The following is a 21,545-nucleotide window of genomic DNA, read 5'->3' on the forward strand; positions in this document are numbered from 1 at the left end:
CTAAACCCATCATCTTGTGGGATTTGATCGTAACTGTATCTCATCTAGCCAGAACCCTGGATGGATGCTCACGATTGTGTTGGGTGTTATCATGCTCGGTGTCATCGAGCCACCGTTTTAGCCCTGCCCAAATAATCCTGAAATTTTTCCATGTTTAAAGGATAAGTCAATTTTCTTAAAAAAAATCCAGATATTTACTCACCACCTTGTCATCCAAAATGTTGATGTCTTTATTTGTTCAGTCGAGAAGAATTTTTTTTTTAAGGAAAACATTCCAGGATTTTTCTCATTTTAATGGACTTTCTAATGCATTTCTAATGCAGTTTAAAATTGCAGTTTCAACTGAGTTTCAAAGGACTCTAAACGATCCCAAACGAGGCATAAGGGTCTTATCTAGTAAAACGATTGTCATTTTTGACAAGAAACCACAACTTCTCATCTATCTCTGATCCTGTGACACGCCAGCGCGACCTCACGCAATACGTCATGACGTCAAGAGGTCACAGAGGACGAACGCGAAACTACGCCCCAGTGTTTACAAGTGTGAAGAATGGGGCTGTTCCGACATTGTTGTATGTGGAATGATAATAATTAATGTCTTTGTGTCAGTTTATTGTTTAAAATGGTTCGCAAATGTGAATTTCATAATATGTAACATGTGACCTTTCCACGGCATTACGCAAACCGAAGATAGATGAGAAGTTGTGGTTTTACAGTGCATATTTTTTATTTTTTTGTCAAAAATGACAATCATTTCACTAGATAAGACCCTTATGCCTCGTTTGGGATCGTTTAGTGTCCTTTGAAACTCTGTTGAAAAAGCTGTTAAGTGTTGGGGTCCATTAAAGTCATTAAAATGAGAAAAATCCTGGAATGTTTTCCTCAAAAAACATAATTTCTTCTTGACTGAACAAAGAAAGACATCTTGACATTTTGGATGACATGGTAGTGAGTAAATTATATGGATTTTTTTTTAAAGAAAATGGACTAATACTTTAATTGCTTTAATTGGGCCCCCAGTGCTTTTATCAACCTAAAAAATGTGAAAAAGTCCCAGTAACTTGTTTTGGTAAACCATTCTCTGCAAGCACGTTAAAAAATAGGTCACTGAAATTCGGCTCCCCTTGTGATGTCAGAAGGGGATCGAATTATACGAATTATAATAATACTGCCCCTTATTCTGAGAGAGAGAGAGAGAGAGAGAGAGAGAGAGAGAGAGAGAGAGAGAGAGAGAGAGAGAGAGAGAGAGAGAGAGAGAGAGATTCAATTTCAACAAATCACCATCATGGTGATCAGAGCTTGCATGTCATTGGCTCATTTGCATTTTAAAGGACACACTAAAGGACAAACTTCACATACAGTATGTACTCTGTGGACACCAAATATTTATTTTAAATCTTTCGAAATGTCCCCTGGTGTAACACAATTCTGTACTAGTCTTTGTAACATGTTTTAGCAATACATTTCTAACATTTATATTGTGTTTAGAATTCTCTGAAATAAATTTACACAGACTTTAAGTTTAAGAGCTCAAGAAGCACCAAAATAACCACAAAATGAGCTAAAAATAAAATATAATTTATTATCAATCATATTTTAGATACTGCACATCGGTTTTTGAAATATGTGTGTAAGCTTATATTTATTTATTCATATAGACTGGAAAAGGGTGAGCATTACCAGAATTTCCCCAATGTTGAGGTTTATTCTTATATTTACTAGTTGGTTAAACAAATCATTGACAAACAAAAAAAAGTTTGCTATTTAAAAAAAAATGCATGGATTTGCAGATAAAAATCTACACAAAAAAACCTAAACAAATTAACTATTAAAATGATATACTACCCCCATGTATATTTACTACTTCATTTAATAAGGCACAATTTTTTGCTTAATTCTTAGACATTTTATTATAATAAAACATTTAATTTCTGTACAAATAAGTTACTCTAGACATGTGAAAGGTCCCCTGATTGAACTAAAAGGCAATAAAATCTGCTAAAAGCCGAAAATCAAACAAATTTCAGAGGTAGAGGTAAAAGACCTGTGGGTTCAAGTAAAATGAATGTGGTTAGTATATACATATATATATATATATATATATATATATATATTCTATGGATTCAGTATATAACTCACACACATATACACAATGTACATATATCACCAGCAGTCACTCTTTGCCACTTACAACATAGACATTCGAAAACTGATATCTGTCATTTTGCTATCGTTGGTATATCTCCATTCTGATAATGTATTTATATTTTTTTCCTCAAAACATACAATAAGGAAAAGCATTTTTTTAAACTGCCAGTATGCATATGGGAGATTGACTGCACTGATGTGCCATTCAAAATCAACAGCTTCTCCACAATATACAGTATCATTACAAACCAGCTCTGTGCTTTGAAACATCAAACCCTTAAATGACATGATTAAAACCAGAGAGATCTGTGCAGATTATGTTTCCAACTGTGTGGTGGTTGTTAAATGTAGATTTACTCCCAGTACCACCTTCCATTTAAACAGCCAGCACTCCTAACGTTTTAATTTCCTGTATTAAAATACTCTGGAGTCTAGACCAGTCCAATTTACCCTCTTCTACAATCTATTTATATCTGATCTACATTTACCAGGAATCTAGACAGCACTGTATCAAATATCGCACACACGCACATTCATAATAAAAATCATAATTCTCTCCCAGTATATAAAGCAGCTGCCGTGTAAAATTCCCACAGTCAAAGCTCGATATTTTCATAATATCTGCTTTGCAACAACACAACGCTGATTTTCTCCAGATGTTTAAAGTACATCAAGATAAGCTTTTGTCTGTTCCTCTTGCATTGATCGCACATCGTTTTTGTGTCCCTACTATCGCATTTTGCATTGTACCGAAATGTCTGATATAATCCAGCAACTCTATACTTTAAAAACATTCAACTGAAATATGAACAGAGGACCTCCGATCCTTCACTTCCTTCCTCTTCTTCATCCTCGGTAAGCTTTTCAGTTTAACCATTTACACATCACTTCAGTCTGACATCACGCACTAAAAGTGGCTTGTACATCTGTCTGTACAATCTTGGCACATTTTGTCTCAGTACCTGATTGTAATTTTTAATGATGCAGAAGTACCCGATGTTCAGATTGTGTATTCGCCATGTCCCTGAATCTAACAGCGGTGGTTGTGTTTTGAGCAGGAGTGCTTTATAATTAACGCAGTACATCGTGCGCATCAGTTGATGTCATGGTGCCACGATGGCCTCCACTGTGTTAGGTACGTGTGTTGGGGTGCAGGTAGAGGTTAGTAAATGGATTCCTTGGTGGTGGTGGATGTGTGCGTTGTGGTGGAGTCATTCGGCAGTGAACCTCTGCGCGGGGAGAGCGAGGTGTGGCAGGGTAGCAGGGAGAGCAGCTCACGGGACACGCTGTTAGAGAAAGCTGTGTAGATCCACGGGTTGGTGCAGGAATTCAGACTGGCCAGCAGCATCAGGATAGTGAAGGCTGCACCTGCATGAGATATAAAGGCAAATTAAACACAGAGACCCCGGTACTAAAACTAAAAACGAAAAAATTATCCCTAACTGTCACTGGGGCAGTATCCTTTAGTAAGATCCTAATAGGTTAAGATATATATTGTATACATTTGGTACCAATATATACTTTTTAGGTACTAAAATGCACTCTTTGTTAACAATATGCATAGTGAAAATGTTTTGACCAAATGTGGGATGAAACTCATCAACAAAATCAATGATAACGTTACAAAAAGTATTAGGAGAAAGACTCTGAATGGCTATTTAGAAAGGTACAGTAAAACGTAACACGTTTAATAATTTATATTAAATATGTTATATTTCTTATAATATCGTTATATCACTTCCATAGAGAAATGCTTTTGTTATTAGCTAATGATTTAAAAAAAATCATTTAGATATGTAATTATTCAGTATGATAATTACATATCTAAATGATTTAAAAAAAAAATCATAAACAGGTAAGATGTAATTACATCTAAATAAGGCAAAAAAAAATTATTACTGTTCGTTTTAGGCAAAAGTTCGTCACTGTCGTTTTCCTTGCTTGTCTTTACTCATGCCATTTAATTTTAGGTTCAGCGTTAGGTTCATCTTTGTGCCCGCAGTCTAGCCAATAGTATAACAGTATAAGAACTACTTGACCTATTTAGTAAGGCCCCTTCTTATTGGTCTAATTTGGACAATCTAAGCATGCAACACACAACCGATAGACATGTAAATTTAAGTTATCGCAACTATCGCAACAATAATTCTTCCGGTATGTTGGGCAGCCCTAGTAGTCAATGATCTTTAAATGCTTAAAATGCCTCTGCAAGCACATTTAAAACCAATGACCATCAGCAGCAATGATTCACAGTTTTAAAGGAATATTCCACTTACATAAAAAAATTCAGAAAAATGTATTCACCCCCATGTCATGCAAGACGTTTATGCCTTTCTTTGTTCAGTTGAGAAGAAATTACGTTTTTGGGGAAAACCTTCCAGGATTATTCTCCATATAGGAGAATTTAGTGGACCTCAACAGTTTACAGTTTCAATGCAGTTTAAAATTGTAGCTTCAATGCAGCTTTAAAGGGCTCTAGTCAATCCTAACCGAGTAATAAGGATCTTATCTGGCAAAATGATAGTTATTTTCGCAAAAAATTTATAAATAAATAAGTACTTTTTAACCACAACTTCTCATCTTGCACTAGCCGTGTGATGCCCCAGTGTGACCTTGCGTTTTACGTAATCACGTCGAAAAGATCGTGCATGACGTATGCAAAACTACCGCTCCAGTGTTTACAAGTGTGGAGATAAAAAACCGTTCTGACATTCTTGTATGTGGAATGATACTAATTCATGTTTTTGTGTCAGTATATTGTTTAAAATGGTCCGCACATGTACGTTTCACATGTGTACCGCGCAAGGCTGGATGTACGAGGGCGGGCAGATTTTCCCTCTGCCCCCCAAAAAATGTCCAGACAACCATAAAAAAAACCCTGGTGTCTCTTTACACAAACAGCGTGACTTGTTGACAAATGCTATTTATATTGGCGACTGCACACCAATGACTGGTTGACTTACACGAAGCTCAGAGGTCTCCCTGCATCTTTCAAATAAATATCAGAAAAAATGCAATTCACTATTACATAAATGTAACAACACAACACATATTAATATGAAACTATAATAGTCATATAAAACATCCCCAAAATAGCCTCTAATCCTTTCTTTGACTCACCTATTTATTTATTCAAATACAACAGCCAATGGCAAGTCTCCAGCAGCTTTCAATATGTTTCTTTTAGACATAGTTCTGTTTATTAAAATTAGAATATACAGTTTGGTTGTTGTATGATATATAGAAAATATAAATTATACAGTATTGTTACAGCTGTGCATCGCGTTCAGTTTGAAAATGAAATTTTGGCGGTTTTGTTAGCATCATCAGCTCATTCAGCTTGCGTTTTGAAACTTTACATGCAAAAGTCTACCGATTTTTAAGTTCAGGAAGAGCTTTCACTATCCAAAGTCGTCGTGAGGTAAAACGTGGTGTTTTATGATGTTACATTGTATTATAATATCTAATTTGCTGTGTTATGAACAAAGTAGTGTGATATATCTTTGAACTCGCCTCAACACACACTTACAGTATTTTAAGGCTTGTGCTTTTGTCTGGTGCTGTTTCTCTAGGCAAACATGATAACCTTTTGACAAATTTGTCATGTTTTTATGATGTTCTCATTAATAGATTATTTAATGCGTGGTGCTTTGTTGTAATATTTGAGCATGATTGCTGCAGCAGCATGTATGAAATAGAGTACATATTGAACGTTGCTACTGCATTATCATATCTATACAATGTTGACATTAAAATGTTTTATAATTCATTCGGGGGTAGCTGGTACTGTGTTAAATATCTTCAGAAAAAGTCTTCTATAGCCTTTTATTCCCTCTGCATTTGATGACATTGATAAGACCCAGAATATGGATTATTATGAATTTTCTGTTTGATGGAGACAAATAAAGTAAAACCTTCAGATTTGTTTTATATATATTTTACATTGAGTGTTATAGCTGCCCACCCAAAATACCTGACTGCCCCCCCAGTCCAGCAAGCCTAGTAACGTGCCTGGTAACGCTTGGCTTTTTGACGTGATTACGTAATATGCAAAGTCGCGTGTCACACGGCTAGTGCAAGACGAGTTACATTTTTTTTTTAGCAAAAATGAAAATTATTTCGCTAGATACATTTCATTTTGACTGAACAAGAAAGACCTAAGCATCTTGGATGACATGGGGGTGAGTAAATGGTCAGGATTTTTTTTTATGAAAGTGGAGTATTCCTTCCTAACTCTTTCCCCATGCCTTTTTCATGCCTTCCAGAAAATGTTTTTTTTTTTTAAATTTATAAACATACAATATACCAAATGAAAGAACAGAACCTCTGCTTTCAACCAAAAAAAAAAAACTTTTCATCTAACCTCGATTAGTTCTCTTCTTATCACCTCTCAAATATTGGTATATTTCTTCAAAATCACCAAATTTTGAGCAAAAAGCTGACATAATTCCATTTTTTTGAAGGACTTTTGATAAAGATCAGATTCAGAGACAGTGGCAGCTGGTAAATTCTTTGTTCGAGAGTGCTCGATGCAAAGTTCGTCACAACATGTATTTAGCCCGTCATGTGTGTGGTTCATAATTTCAAAAAATGTGTTCTGTGCATCGAGTAAACCTATGTGCATCACGTGTTTTGTCAAAATAAGTGCCTGCTGCAGACGCGTCTAAAGAGTTTATGATAAAAGAGACGCTCACGTTGCCAGATACTCACATAATCTCATGCGTACTCAGAGTTTACTGTTAAGGGAGTGTCTTGCGTGTACTTTGTGAACGTGAGCGTCTCTTTTATCATAAACGGTTTTATCGCGTGTGCAGAAGGCACTTATCTTGACAAAACACGTGATGCACATGGTTCACATAACGCAACAAACACATATTTTGAAAACACAAGCAACATATTTGAATTTGCGCCCCTCGAAAGAGCAGTCACCAGCCGCCACTGTTCAGAGCGTTCCCTTAAAACATACACCGAGTTCTTTCTCTTTCACGTGAGGCGTTACTTCCGGGTTTTATAAGTTATAAGAAAGCCGGAAATACTTGTCATTGGCAGGGAAGCGTTTTTTTTTAATTGACTAGTTAACTCGTCAATGGTGGGGAAAGAGTTCATTATCATTTCCTAGCACTCAGGTGATTTTTGCACTGTTTTTCAAAAAACTACTGGTCAAACTGTGCAGAAAGTCCAGTCTAATACAGAGGTGTAAATAGCAATGAGATTACCCAACAGTCAGGTGTTAAATAGAAGTAAGCCATTCCTCCTGTTGAGTTTAGTTCACCGAGCTTTAACACACTTGACTGACAAACTGAGGAACTTGAACTGATTAAGGCCTATGTGTTTTTGATTACAGTTAAGATCACTGTAGTCCGAAAATTTACTATGCGTTTTTTCGTGTTCGTTCAAATTCATGCACCGAAACCTTGCACACTGTACCCTAGCCGTATTAATTAAGCAATTGGGAAAAAATTTGCATACTAATGGATGAAAAGCAACTGTAAAACTGTGAAAATCACTCTTGAAATAATGGTGCAGATTTACAATACACTTGAAACTGAACTTTAATAATAAACCTACCTGTTACCATTTTTTACAGGGGTAAAACAAGTGTGACAACTATCTCCTCTACATACAATGTTGTGTTTATTTTAAATCTGACCTTGATCTGGTGGGTTGGGATCCCAGGCTGCCCATAACTGAACAATAAAGAAAGGAGACCAGCAGATGGTGTAGACCAACACGATGACAAGAGTCATCCTCACTGTCTTAGACATGGCCTTAGTCACACTCGGCAGCGGCGGAGGGTGTGAATACTCGTTGTGAAGAGGAAAACCTCCAGCATCTGGAAGCACGTCTGGCAACAGCTCAGAAGTCCCAGAACTGTTTGACTGTCCAACCAATGGTAAACCAGTACTGCATCTTGTGCACACATTATTAGACTGAGAATGGGAGTGGTCAGGGAGGTGAATGGGGGTGTAGACTGGAGTATTTTGCAAATGAAGTGCGACGGAAGGGGAGGGGCTATTAGAAGAGGGGAGTGTCCTAAAACAAGCCTCACAGATAGAGTTCCTGCAGGCTGCTGGAGTCTGTGAGTCACACAAGTTTTGTAGGTCCACAGGGGAAGAATTGGGATGAGATGGGCTGTGGCAAACTTGGCTGACACTGCTCTCACCGCGATGGCTGCGTCTGTTTTGTCTGTTTCTGTCTCTGACCCTTCCCCTGCAACTTGGGGCGAAACTGAAGAATACGGAGTTCCTCTTAAATTCTGCTGTCACCAACCGCTCCGACTTCAGATAGATATTGTCATGGATCTCCCGGAAAATACGAACCTTGGATGAAAAAGAGATGGAAGAGAGGAATCATGAAAGACCAGCACGATCATCATGTTGTAAAAACATAAAAATTGCTGAGATTTGCAATCTAATCCACCCGGTTAAGGCTTTTAGGTGCTGTTTTGCTATCAAAGATCTTTGGGCCTGTTTAAATCCACAACAAGAGATGCTGAGTCACAGGAATTGAAAAGAAAGCCATTCTGGTAATTGCTGGAGCCGAGCGTTAACCGGATATGTCTTGGATAAATATTTGTTGAAACAGACAAAGTGGATGAGGCACTAAACTACAAGGATGTGTTGCAAGGTTGTGGGTTCAAGTTTTATGCTTTTCCAAGAAAAAGCCATAGGTGAAATTATAAAGATTGTGAGGTTGCTACTAAATTATTCACAGATTCCTGAGATAGCAGGTGGGCATGCTGTATCTCCCGTCTCCAATTGCCTTTGGAGTCGCCAGACTTTATCAATTTTACTACCCTATAAACCACTGGTACGAGGGAAAGATTGAAGCTATACGTTTAATGAAAGGATGTATAGGGAGCGATAGGGAGAGAATAGGCAGAGAATATACCTGACAGACTGTGATGATCAATGCTGGTAATATAAACACAGCTACAGTCATCCAGGTGACGTACGCTTTAAGGCCCCATGTCTCAGCAAAATGGCCCCAGCATTCAAACTCCCCAGAAGCCACTTCTGTCCGTGAGAAGATGAAAACCTGTGAGCGAAGTTGACGTGAAATAAATAAAAAAATGTAACCAGTTGGTTAATGTTTACATTCAGGAATGTTCCCAAATAAATTGTTACCTGCGGTAAACTCAGTACCAGAGCCAAGCCCCACGCAACCATAATAGGGGCGTTCCAGCGAGTAGGCGCTCCTCCACGATACGCCTGCAGGGGGCAGCAGATGGCATAGTGCCGATCCACAGTCATAGCGACGATCATGTAGGAGGACGCAAACATCCCGACAATCTGTAAGTATTTCACAGAGCGACACAGAGCATCGGGGCCCTGAAAGCGTTCGGTTATGTCCCACACCAACTGAGGCAAGACCTGGAGGCAAAATAAAGAGATAATATTTCACCCATATTTGCATTTCCAGTGTCAGTTTCAGAAAATGATTCACGTCCAAATTGCTGATTAAGTTTATTGTAGATTTTGCGTGTAAGCAAATGTGAACGCCATGATGCTGATACATCTGACCTCTGTTTCTTATGAACATTGCTTAAAGGTGCAGTGTGTAACTTTTAGTAGGATCTCTTGATAGAAATGCAATATAATTTAATAGCAGTGGTGTATAAAGACCTTTCATAATGAACCGTTATGTTTTTATTACCTTAGAATGAGACGTTTTATACACATACACCGAGACTGAGACGTTGGTTGCAATTCGCAACCTCGCCACTAGATGCCACTAGAATTTACACACTGCACCTTTAAACCACATTTATTATAGTAGTATATAATGTCACATTTTACTTCTATACACTATGAATTTGCCCTTACATTTGAATTCTTTTACATTTATACATTTAATCCAAAGCGTCCAATCTACACATTTTATCATTACGCATGTATTCCCTGGGAATCAAACCATGCTTAAGCAAAAACAGGAGCTTTAAGAGATAGTTACCTGAAAGAAAGCCACAACAAGGTCGGCCACGCACAGATTGACCATGAAATGGTGCATAGGTGCGTGATGTTTCTTCCTACGCAGCAGTACCCACAACACCAACCCATTACCCAGAGTGGTGAGGGCCAGCACCATTCCCAGAATGGCAATCTCTGCTTGAGCCAAAGCCTGGTCTCTCACTCGTGGAGGGCTTACGGGCTTCATCGTTGGCCTTGTGGTGGTCCACGTGATATTATCTGATGGAAACAGCCAGAGAAAAGCACCTGTACCTCCATAACTGCTGCTGAGATTGAAGAGGGAACTGGATAGGTCTGATGCTCCTTGCAGCCCCAACAAAGAATGATTGGACTGACCCAAATTTTCTTCCCAAGAGCCCATGATCATGCCTGTGACCTATAAAAAGAAAGACAGACAGGATCAGATGCGAAGAGAAAATATACCAAAACCGATCACTCATTGATTCAAATAGTCTTAAATCATTTTAATGAAATCATGTCAAATAAATTATATTTGGTTGGCTATTTTTGTAGCTTACTTTTGAGAGTGCTTCGGTAAAGGATGAGAACTGTGTCTCTAATATAATTGCTAAATGAATTGCATGGTTTTTAGGCATGTTAGAGAAAACTCTTATATCTAAGGGATCTAAGGGATAGTATCTTATATCTAACTATCTAAGGGATAGTTAACTAAATGTAATTTTTTGTGTTTTACAAACACAATAATAGTTTGCAATGACATAAGGGTGAGTTAAAGCTATAATATGTATGATTCTGTGATAAAATATCCAAAAACCACTTGCACGTGTGATGTATTTAATGCAGTTGTGTACTTACAGTACATTATCCAAAACGTTTCCCGTTAAAAAAAAAATGCCTCGCCTCCATTGTAATTGTTGCCCTTTTAATAACTTAATATCAGCGCTATCCTCAGTGCGCCTTGCAGCTAATTCATTATTATGATATAAAATTATTGTGATCAAACCAACCTAATTTCACAAATTTCCGTGAAATTTGCTCAGTTTTGCGTGACATTGTCACGTATTTCCACCATTTTATGCTCCCCTGCCACGACTTTTTTTTTGTGACAGTTTCACGTTAACTGTTTTTCCTATTTTTAAACAATTGTCGCTTCGGTTTGGGGTTAGATTTGCTGTTTGCGTTACGATGTCACTTAAAGTATTGGTTTATACAATTTTTTCGTATGCTTTTTAAACCATTATCGCCTGACGTTAGGGTTAAAGTTGGGTTTGGGTACGGATGTAATTTTATGTAACAGAAAGTTGTTCTAACCCCAAACTGAAGCGACAATTGTAAGAAAATATGAGAAACAGTTGAGTAACCATAACCAATATGTAAACCTGTCACGGAAAAGAAAGTCATGGCAGGGGCACGTGAAATGGTGGAAATATGTGACAATGTTACGCAAAACTGAGCAAAATAATGCGTGACTATTTCACGGAAATTTGTGAGATAAGACTGGATCAAACCTATAATCAGGCTGGATCAAACCTATAATAAAAAAATTCACTTCCTCGTCCGTGAACATGATTAGCAACTACATTGGACGGTCTTTGGATGGTAAAAACAACATCTCCCATCCACTCCCTTGCATAACGTCATAAAGCTTTGCTTTTGTTATTGTGTAATAGCAACCTCTAGTGGTGAAAATCTATATATTATGCCTTTAATAATTATAGAATTTAAATTTTTTAGATAAACTATTCCTTAACTCAGAAGACTAAATATTGATGCTTTCAGGGGTCTTTTATATGACATCATTTTTAACGACAGACAATTTTCAATTTACATGATTTACATTTTAAAACTGGTTTAAAAGTTAATGTTTTTGAAAACGATGTAATTAACAAAAATTATGAATATGTGAAAATAGTGACATCATGCTTATTGAGTGTTAAGACAAGAACACTTAACAACAATTGCTGGCCTGGCATGCATGCATAAAACAGTGCTTTATTTGTTTTACGAATCTGTGTGAACCTAGGGGCAACCTTCCGATCTCTCTGATGAAGCCAATATGGAAGTGACTTAAACTGCAATTCCTTAACTGGCCGCTAGAGGCAGGGTCCAAAAGGGAGTCAATTCCAATAGACATCCATGTTAAAATGACCAACTTTACAGTAGAAAATATTAGTTTACAGCCTGGTACAAAAATTGTTTTAGGTCTATAAAGCAAATTTTGCCGTTCATGACAACTGTGGAGGGGGTGAATTTTTTTGTAACTCATCTGTTTAAATTATATTATGCTTTAAAATTTTCCATAATTAAGGGCGTGGCCACTTGAGTGAGGGGTGAACTGCCACTGCTGTCACTAGAGTCAGGCTAGGGGGGCGTGGTTTCAGCAATCAGCCACCTTAGCTTCATTCATGTCCCGCCTCTTTCCACATTTTTGGATATCCACGAGTGATGCGCGATGACGCACGGCCAAAATGGCGACGGCAGGCACCGCCTACTTTAAGCTTCAAAAACGATCTTTAAAAACCTATGGGTGACATCACGAACACGGCCCATCTTTATTACAGTCTGTGGTGTGAACAGGTATTGTTTTTGACAAAGCTGTCATACACAAAAGGTTTGCGTACACTGTTAGTACACTGTTGTATAAAATGTACTCCTAAGGCCAAAGGATGGTGCAGTTTTTATGCATACATGAGGGTCGGCGTTCAGTGTGCGTGGCGTACAGGAAAATGTAGTATGTAGCCCAGGAGATGGATTACATTTTGTCGCAATGCGCATACGTGGAACTATACTATACTTTACAAGGCTGTGCGTTCGACCGAAAAAAAAAAAATATTCTCTTGGCTTACTTATGGATTAAACTTTGCACTCAGTAGACTTTGCACCTTTGATAAAAATGCAAGTTTAAAGAAATTCTCATAAATATTAGTTTATTAATTTGATTTGTTTATTAAAGTGCCTCTGCCTTTCAATTTCTGACTTCTTATTTTTTGTATTAGGCAAAAACACACGAGAGACCCTTTAGCTCGCCCTCACCAACTGCACACCATCTGTTCTTCTTCACTTTTTATCCAACTTATGCAATTTTCTCATAATCAAAAACACATCTGTCGACCCTTGAAGAAAATGCCCTGCTATCTTCCTCTACAACATTTAACACAACTCTTTCATCTCTTTGTATAGTCAGTTGTTTTCCTCATTAGGGTGGTATTTATACCATTATCTCCTGCTGCTACAACAGATTTAAGCCTAATAAAAGCTCATTTATTTTAACAGATATCTGAAGGGCAAACTAAGATAAAGTCTCTTGGGATTAAGTCATCCTTTTCCTCCAGAAACAGGAAAACATCAGTGACACTAAGAAAAATGCACAAGATATGGAAACAATTAGGTGTTGAGAACTCGACTGGAACACAGTGTTTGACTGCATTGGTAGGGTGACCATATTTTCCCTGGACACTTCCTGGCCAGAAAAATGGCACTTGTGGTCACCCTATGCATGGGGAATGAATGAAGAAAGTGGACGAGTGCTTTCAAGTGTTAAATACAGAACAATGCAAGGGAAGCAATTTAAAGGTGCGCATAATTGTACCGACTTTTTACTTGCAAGCTTTCACTTACATTACACTTGCAACGCCTCATTTTGTTTTATAAGAAACTTTGTACTTTCCTTACCTGAAACGTACCTTGCAAGCATATTTATTTTAATGAAATGAAAATCTAATTTTACAGAGAATGTGAAAGCGAAAAAGCATTTATTCAAACAGCACAGCGCATCGGATAACAAATGCAAGGGCAATGTTTGCTACTACAAAGTGCATCGTAAAGTGCATTACACAGGAAGTTTCTGAAATCATTTTCCAACATCCATTTAAGAAAAATCAAGGCAGATTAAGAAAAATTTTCCTTGTCAGCCTGTATGGTTCCATTAAGAACCTTCAACATCAACAGGACCTTTAATAGTTGACTTAAAAGGCATCACTATGGCATCACTGCAAAGAAAAATAAGGTTTTATTGTATTGTTTATTGAAGTTGATTCATCTGGTTATGTTTTGTAAGTTTATGAGTGTCTTAATGATCTTGTAAGTAAATATTTGTGTTTGCTCTTTATATTTGGTCTTATGAAGAGAACCAGATCTATTAACCCAATAATTAAAGATGCTCTTAGCGAATTCACGTGTTTTAGGCCATAAAACATTATTTGTTTCATACAGTAAACATCTCCTCACTATCTGCTAGCTGCCTGTCCTCTGAACACACTGTAAAAAATGTGGTCTCAGTAGACAGCCCAGGCTCCGCAAACTGCAACAAAAACAAAGTGGTCAAACCTACCACCACAAAACATAACAAAGTGTTCCAGCCAATAAACGACAAGAAGGATTTGGGAGTGGGAGTTGGGCGCGTACATGACTCGTTCAGAAAGAACGGAAGGGAGGGGGAGGAGTTAGCAACGCTCCGTTTTGTTTGAACGTCAACAAGAAGGGACATCAAACAGATTCGCTAGCTGTTAGCTGGTGTTATAGCTGTGCTATACATGTTAATTTATAGCATTTATATGTTGTTATCTTACCATAATGCTAACAATTGTCTCATTTGTTTCTCTTTTAAGTAATTTATCTCCTTCATATACTGTCAGAAAAAAATGGTCAAATATGTACCCCAGCTGTCACTGTAAAGAGTTCATACAGTATTAGTAGGGGAGAGCAAGGCACAACGCTTTTTGCTTTTGGCTCAATCATTCAATTTTTTTTGAGTTTGATTAATTATATTTTTACACAAGCAACACACACATCTCTGCTACAAATGAACATTTGAAGTTTGTTTCTAGTACTTACCATTCTTGGACAATTACTCCAAACGTGACAAAAGTGCAAACGTTACAACTTACCCCATAGGTGGGGTTATTGTAACAGGCAGGGGGTTAGTTGTAACACTTGCTAAACATTTTGCAGTTAAATATTTCAATACTATTTTGTCTATATACTTGTAGTGGATATTGTTTAAATCTGTCTTTAATACACAGGTATCCACACTGTATTCATTCATCCAGCCCTTTTCTAACAATAGTTCAATTATTAATGGATACAAATGTCTAAATATGTGAGAAAAAGCAATTATGACTAATTTATTTTTATATGTGACCCAGTCTGTAATAACCATACTACAGTTTAAAATCAAATTCTGAGATAATAAGCATCAAAGTCTGATTTTAACCATTCATTTCATTATGATTTCAATCTTTGACGTGACCTTATGAAATCAATATTAAAGATTTGAACAAAAATAAATTTGACAAACGATTTTTGATAAGACAGGCACATTTATTTTGTTTGGCAGCCAGCAATCATTCATGTGTAGTCTATTTAAAACAACGGCAGGAATTACGCTAACGTGGTTTTTATATCGTAAGTGCTGAGGGGTTTGTTGTAACACAGCGCTACAATTAACCCCGCTGGGTCAAAATATTTTCAAGCCCACCAAAAAAGTTGCTAAGAGCTGCAGACAGATTTCAAAACTATGCTATGTTTTAGTCAACAAGACACTGATTAATATGACATAGCATTGGATTTGGTATCTTACACCAACTTAGAAACTGAAAAAAATAAAAACATATGATGAAAAAATGTACTTACATTCTCACCAAAACACTCATTCATCAATAACTCCCTGGAAAAACATGATACATGGAACAATGTAAACAGTCCGTTATACAACCCGCGTTAGTTTTTGCCCCGCGCACCCCTTCCTCAAAGATACATATTAGTATCTCAAAGGTACGAACTGGTATCAAATTTATACATAATGTTATATTAGGGCCCAAAAGGTACAACATTTTAAACCATAAATGTGCAAAAATTAACGTTTAAGGGTACCACACCAGCAATGGAAATAAAAGGTACAGTTTTGTTCCTTTATTTTTGACAGTGTACAGAATTAGCTCACTAAAGAAATAATGCATACTTTTGATATTGCAAATCCTGACATTGTTACACAAAGCCAGCCGTTTCTTTACTTTGACATCCCTCTTGAAAAACAAATCAAGCTCCAACCTTAACTTGCTGTCCAACCTGTGATCTATTCCCACTCTGTCCATGACCCAAGGGCTTTCCATTACCTACTTTGTTACCTTTTGGGAATTTACAGAAAGAACTTCCCCTTACAACTGGCTTTAATTGTATCCGTTGCCCATACGGCCAACGCTGGCTATATTCAAAGCTGATGTGTGCCACTGCTGGGCATTTGTGCCCACTTTCAATCAAATAGCGTAACGGATGCATTCGTTCCTGAGAAATAAAGATGCCAGTAGTCTAATATACTGTATGTCTCCTCCAGATTTTTATATGAGTCACTAGCGTTACAGGCTATGCCCAGATTTTCCAAGATGTTCAAATGTGATAACAAACGGCAGACGTTTTTACATAACTTCATGGACGCCCTGAGGTGTGTAGAGGAACAATGCACTAAACAAATGAAACTAAAGCTCTTTCTTGACTAAAATTTGATTCACAGTCTGATCAAAGTTGAAGGAGATGTGCTCTCAATCCCTTAAACCTCCATCTGCTGATCAGGAGGCAATAAAAATATTTCAAGTTTCCTGTTGTGCTTTGCTTGGAGGTCAAGAGGGCAGATGGATATACGAGGAGAACCTACTGCAGAGAGCAGCAGTGCTCTCATCTGCCGCTCATCTGTTATTTATCTCTGTTATTCTCCTTTCTCCGCCTGCTACCTACATGTCTGACTTTCACGTCAGTCTTTATATCGCAGACTATTCTGGAAATCTAAGCACCTTTCAGATCTTGACTGCTGAATGACTCTTACGGATAAATACAAATGATCTGTGCCAAGGTCAGAGCCATAGGAGGCAAAAACAGTCAGGAAACAGAAGTGGCTCAAGTCAATGACCCTTTCTGAAAGTTTCCATCAATAAATAAACAAAGTGAAAGTAATAGAGAAAGGAGTCAAGAAAGAAATAAAAAGATAAAGAGATAAAGGTCAAATTAGAGAAAGATGATGTTACACAATGAAATGGGTTATACATTATGAATACACGAATATGTAAATTCATGCCTAAATTCTGTAAAGCCAACAACATTGATGTCACACTGCAGTCCCAAGCTTTTACTGGGTGGGGTGGCACCCTTGTAAAAAATACACCTTTCCACCTAAAGATTTCATATTCGTACCTCAGATGTACATATTAGTATCTCAAATGTAGATTATTGAAAATGAAATGAAATCATTAATCCATTCATCCATGCACTTGCATACTTGCCTTATTAACATTACCTGTCAATAAGATACATATCTAATAATACATACTTGTATTATTAACATTGTATTATCTTGTATCCGTCTGCTATACCGACCTATTTCATAAAACCAAGTCAGCAGGGATAAAGTGCTGTATAAAAATGTATTGATGTATATCAGAAGAGCAGAGGCATAAAACAGTGTATTACGAGTAATCTGTGGGTACAGCGGAGTCTGCGTGTGTGTGTCTAGGTCAAGAGGTGTCCAGAAAGTAAACCCTATCTTTAGAAACGCTTATAGGAATTCAACACAGCAGGAAGAAGCTACAGTATAGTGCAGCAGCTGACTATATATATCACTATATGACATGTCAAGTGCGAAAGATAAAGAAGATGAGAGGAAAGAAAAAATGGGTCCTTTCTAATATTAGTAACTGTTTGCCAGTCATAAACAGCAGGGTCAAAAGGTCTGAGGACACATTGAATATCTGGAATTTTATTTTATTTTATTCAGGAAATAATAAAAATCCTGTCTGTTTCCAAATATAATTGAAAATCTGGATTTTTTTATTCAGGAAATAATAAAAATCCTGTCTGTTTCCAAATATAAAGGACACTTTTGCCTACAGCCTACCACTCATTATGTGTTTTTGTCTTTGTCAATCATAGGGAAATGGATGTACCACATGAAGCACCACTCTACCTATTTAAGTAAGTTAGCTCTTTTGTTTGCCAATTTGAGAGAATTTGAGTTTTTAGGTGGGCTTAAATGAAGCTTAAACCAGTGGTTCTCAAACTTTTTCATCGTGTGACCCCCCTTGGGTGCATACCTTCGCGGCTCCCCCAAAGAAAATTTATGACAATTTTGTTCTAAAACATAACATTGTAATTAGACAAAACATATTAAAGTATACAAAGTAGTGCTGTTGGTTAGTAACCTTATTTTATTTTAGGTATAATTACACAGAATTTGTGAAAAATTGATGTATTTTATAAAATGTCATAAAACTGGGGCCCCCCTGGCACCATCTCGCGGCCCCCAGTTTGAAAACCACTGGCTTTAACAGTAGAGCAATCTCATGATCATGGGATTACCTGATAAAATGTATATTCTGATTAGTTTTGCATATTATTTGCCTTTGGTAAAACTATCTAACGTATCAAATGCATAAATCTAAATGTATGTGTATGCGTTAATAGGAAAGATTAAAAAAATCTTCAAAATCTGCTACCAAAAGCTTTACTCATTCTTTTGACACATGTATCTCTTATAACATTATTCTCTCCATGATTTTCAAAGTTTAACATTAACTTTTAAGGCATGCATGAACTTAACCTATAGTAGTGCAAGACTTTTAAACATTATTTGGTCATTCAGACATATACACATATATAGGTCATGAAAGGAATTATATGGCATCAAGCAGAATATTGCATGTGATGTTTCAAACCTCCACACTAATGAGTCCACTATAAAAAAATCTGGAAAGATTAAAGGGTTATGCCATCCCAGACGTGTATGACTTTTTCTTTCAGATACAGAACACAAAGTGAGATTCATAAAAATATCCGTCACTATCAGGTTTTAAAATGTAAAAGATCCAAAACTTACGTAATGTGAAGTGTATTTTTTAAGTTAACCTGAAGAAATGAAATCATGCAAGTATAACAATGCATACCTTAGATGCATCTTAATCTCACTGTCACATTTTTCCCATCTTTTTACATTTAAGAGGAGTAAACTTAGTATTTTCTTAGACCATTAACCATTAACGGAATTAAGTCCCAAAGTAAGAATCTGTTGACTTAAGACCCTGGAGACCCTCCATAGGAGTATAGGAGTTAACATCTCCTCCTAGTTAACATCTGTATAGCTTGTGAAAAAAATCTATTAGCTATTACATTTTACACAATATAAATAAAACAGTACAATTCAAAGTTTCTTTAAATTATATAATATGTTCTGTAAAGGTATTTTAAAATGCTTAAGCTTGAAAAAAAGGCTTAAATTACTCAGTCATAAACCGGTGGATAATGAATGTGGTTGCCACAAGTAATCACAATAACCAGATGATGGGCATTAATCCTAATGTGGTTAAAGACTAAAAATCAAGAGGAATTAGCATTACACTTATACACATTAGTCACTTAAAGTATATTAGGATGGTTGATGCACAGTAAGCTTTCCAGGTGACCTCTACACAAAAAATAAACTATTGTCATTTAGCAAACACTATGCTTTTATCCAAAACAACTTTTGATTAACATTTTGTCTTAGTACAAAAGCGCAGTACACAAAGGTATGTTTACAGATGAGAACAGTGCTGAATCTAGGAAATTATAAAGTTTGTAGTGTTTTGTAGATATTTGTAGTGCCAGGCCATAACGTCAGTGAAACAACTCTGAACTATAACCCTTACAAAAATTAACCATGGTTTTACTACAGTTAAAATAAAAAAAATGGTTATTGTAGTAAAACCACGGTTACCTCAAAATAACCATGGTTTTGAAAACCTGCTAAAAGTAATTGATACACACAAAAAAACATGGTTAATTTTTGTAAGGGAATACTCACAAAAATGTTTGAATACTGTAAAGATAAATTTGTTTTTAACATGTTCATTATTTATGTTATGTTAAACACTGCCAAAACAATTTTGACTTAATGTAACACAACGAAATGCTGTACAGACAAAATATGCTTTTATTTCTTTATTTTTAATAACAGATTTCTGTTTGATAACTAATTTTTTGACATTATTAATAATATTTTATAGCCCCTTTGCCTAGCTCCTGTAGTAAATAATGAGGATTTCTGTATGTCAGACAACAAGTGAAGGAATGGCTTGAGGGTACATAACATGATGGCAGAGATTTCATTTTTGGAAATGTTGTATTATATCTTAGTACATTTCTGATTAACATTCCTGATTTTTGATCTCAAACCAATTCACAAATAATTTGAAGGCGGCACACAAAGTTAAATTTACCATGATTATTATTACAGTACTGTACAAGTTGAACCATTGTACAAATATAACAATCGATCTCCATTTGTATTGTATTTGTAAGTTCAACTAATATCACTATGGTTACTGCTTGAGAGACAATGGGACATTTGACGTTACTAACGTAACGCTTTATAAACGAAAAACTATGGTCAGGTAAATTATGCTAATTTTCTAATTGGGAACGTACATTTATTGTCCCGTCTACATATTTGCACGTATTCAAAACAATAACCATAAAGTCTATACAAGAAAAAGCACGTGTTTACCCTGACATTGATTTGTGTACTGAGCACGCAGTAGCCTAAAACAGCAGTAGGCTAATATAATTCAGCACGCGCTGATGATGGATAAGAAACACTTACCTTCACTCAGGTCGTGTTTATACCTCAAGTAGTTCACTTTGCGATATAATCCAGTTTTTTTCAAGAACTAACCAAAGTATTACTCTGTCCATGTTACGTCCACGCTTTCCATCTTGACAGTAAAGATGTTTTTCCGCCGTCTGTAACTTTTAGTGATTATGAGAAATATATGGGAATACTGCCAACCCATTCTGTTTATTAAACCGGTGTGTCAGTCCACATGTCAGATCCTTTCATTTATTTAACGAAATAATTTTATTCTCGCACAGAAGTAAAAATAAAACTATACTGTGCGTGTTTGTGTTATTTCTATGCGATGTCTGTTATACATCTCGGTATACTGTGGTCTGTCCAGCTCACTAAACATTATTTGCCTGAGCTTCTCGTGTTCCCTCCCTCTGCTTAACTCCTCCCACTGTATCTTCATCAGCCTAATGTCAAATTCAAACCTTGTGATCAAACTGCTTTAACCAAACAAACAAATGTCAGGTTGTACAGTGATTATTCACACCCAAAGCAGATTCTCATTTATATTTGTTGATCCAGCACTATAGTGTTACCTATGATAAACTGTAGAACAATTCCTAAACAGTGGTTTTGAACCTTACCATAGTAAATATTAAATTATACTACAGTAATTACTACAGTTTAACAATAATACTACAATAGTATAACAACAAAGTAGTCAATAAACTACAGTATGCTAATTTACTCCACTTGTACTATACTGTGATACTAAAGTATGCTACAGTATCTTTTCATGGGATATTGTAAAAAAAATAATAATACTGCATTTGAGGAGAATTAAATACATTATTTGAGACATAATACCTTAAAAAGAAAGC

At 36.4% G+C, this 21,545-nt stretch overlaps 1 protein-coding gene across 2 annotated transcripts; it reads right to left on the bottom strand.

Moving 5' to 3' along the window:
• Positions 1 to 1,608: 1,608 nt before the first annotated feature.
• avpr2ab (arginine vasopressin receptor 2a, duplicate b) lies at positions 1,609 to 21,030 on the bottom strand. 2 transcript variants are annotated; one of them, XM_065286069.1, is made up of 6 exons: positions 20,701 to 21,030; positions 10,102 to 10,494; positions 9,294 to 9,521; positions 9,040 to 9,186; positions 7,799 to 8,468; positions 1,609 to 3,516 (listed from the first exon to the last, which is right to left on the bottom strand). In XM_065286069.1, the coding sequence occupies exons 2-6, from the start codon at positions 10,483 to 10,485 to the stop codon at positions 3,311 to 3,313; spliced, it is 1,635 nt and encodes a 544-aa protein (XP_065142141.1). In that variant the 5' UTR covers positions 10,486 to 10,494; positions 20,701 to 21,030; the 3' UTR covers positions 1,609 to 3,310. The 2 variants fall into 2 exon arrangements, with proteins under 2 accessions (XP_065142141.1, XP_065142140.1); XM_065286068.1 differs by having other exon boundaries at positions 9,276 to 9,521.
• Positions 21,031 to 21,545: the final 515 nt, after the last annotated feature.

This window comes from Paramisgurnus dabryanus, chromosome 21 (assembly GCF_030506205.2).
Source record: "Paramisgurnus dabryanus chromosome 21, PD_genome_1.1, whole genome shotgun sequence".
NCBI classification, from domain to species: domain Eukaryota; kingdom Metazoa; phylum Chordata; class Actinopteri; order Cypriniformes; family Cobitidae; genus Paramisgurnus; species Paramisgurnus dabryanus.

Bases quoted from the DNA above. Each gene is read 5' to 3' on its own strand.
- avpr2ab (XM_065286068.1), bottom strand. From the start codon at position 10,485: ATGATCATGGGCTCTTGGGAAGAAAATTTGGGTCAGTCCAATCATTCT. The intron at 9,522-10,101 runs GTAACTATCTCT...TTTTGCCTCCAG, and splicing joins TTGTTGTGGCTTTCTTTCAG to GTCTTGCCTCAGTTGGTGTG. The intron at 9,187-9,275 runs GTAACAATTTAT...CTTCGCTCACAG, and splicing joins TGGTACTGAGTTTACCGCAG to GTTTTCATCTTCTCACGGAC.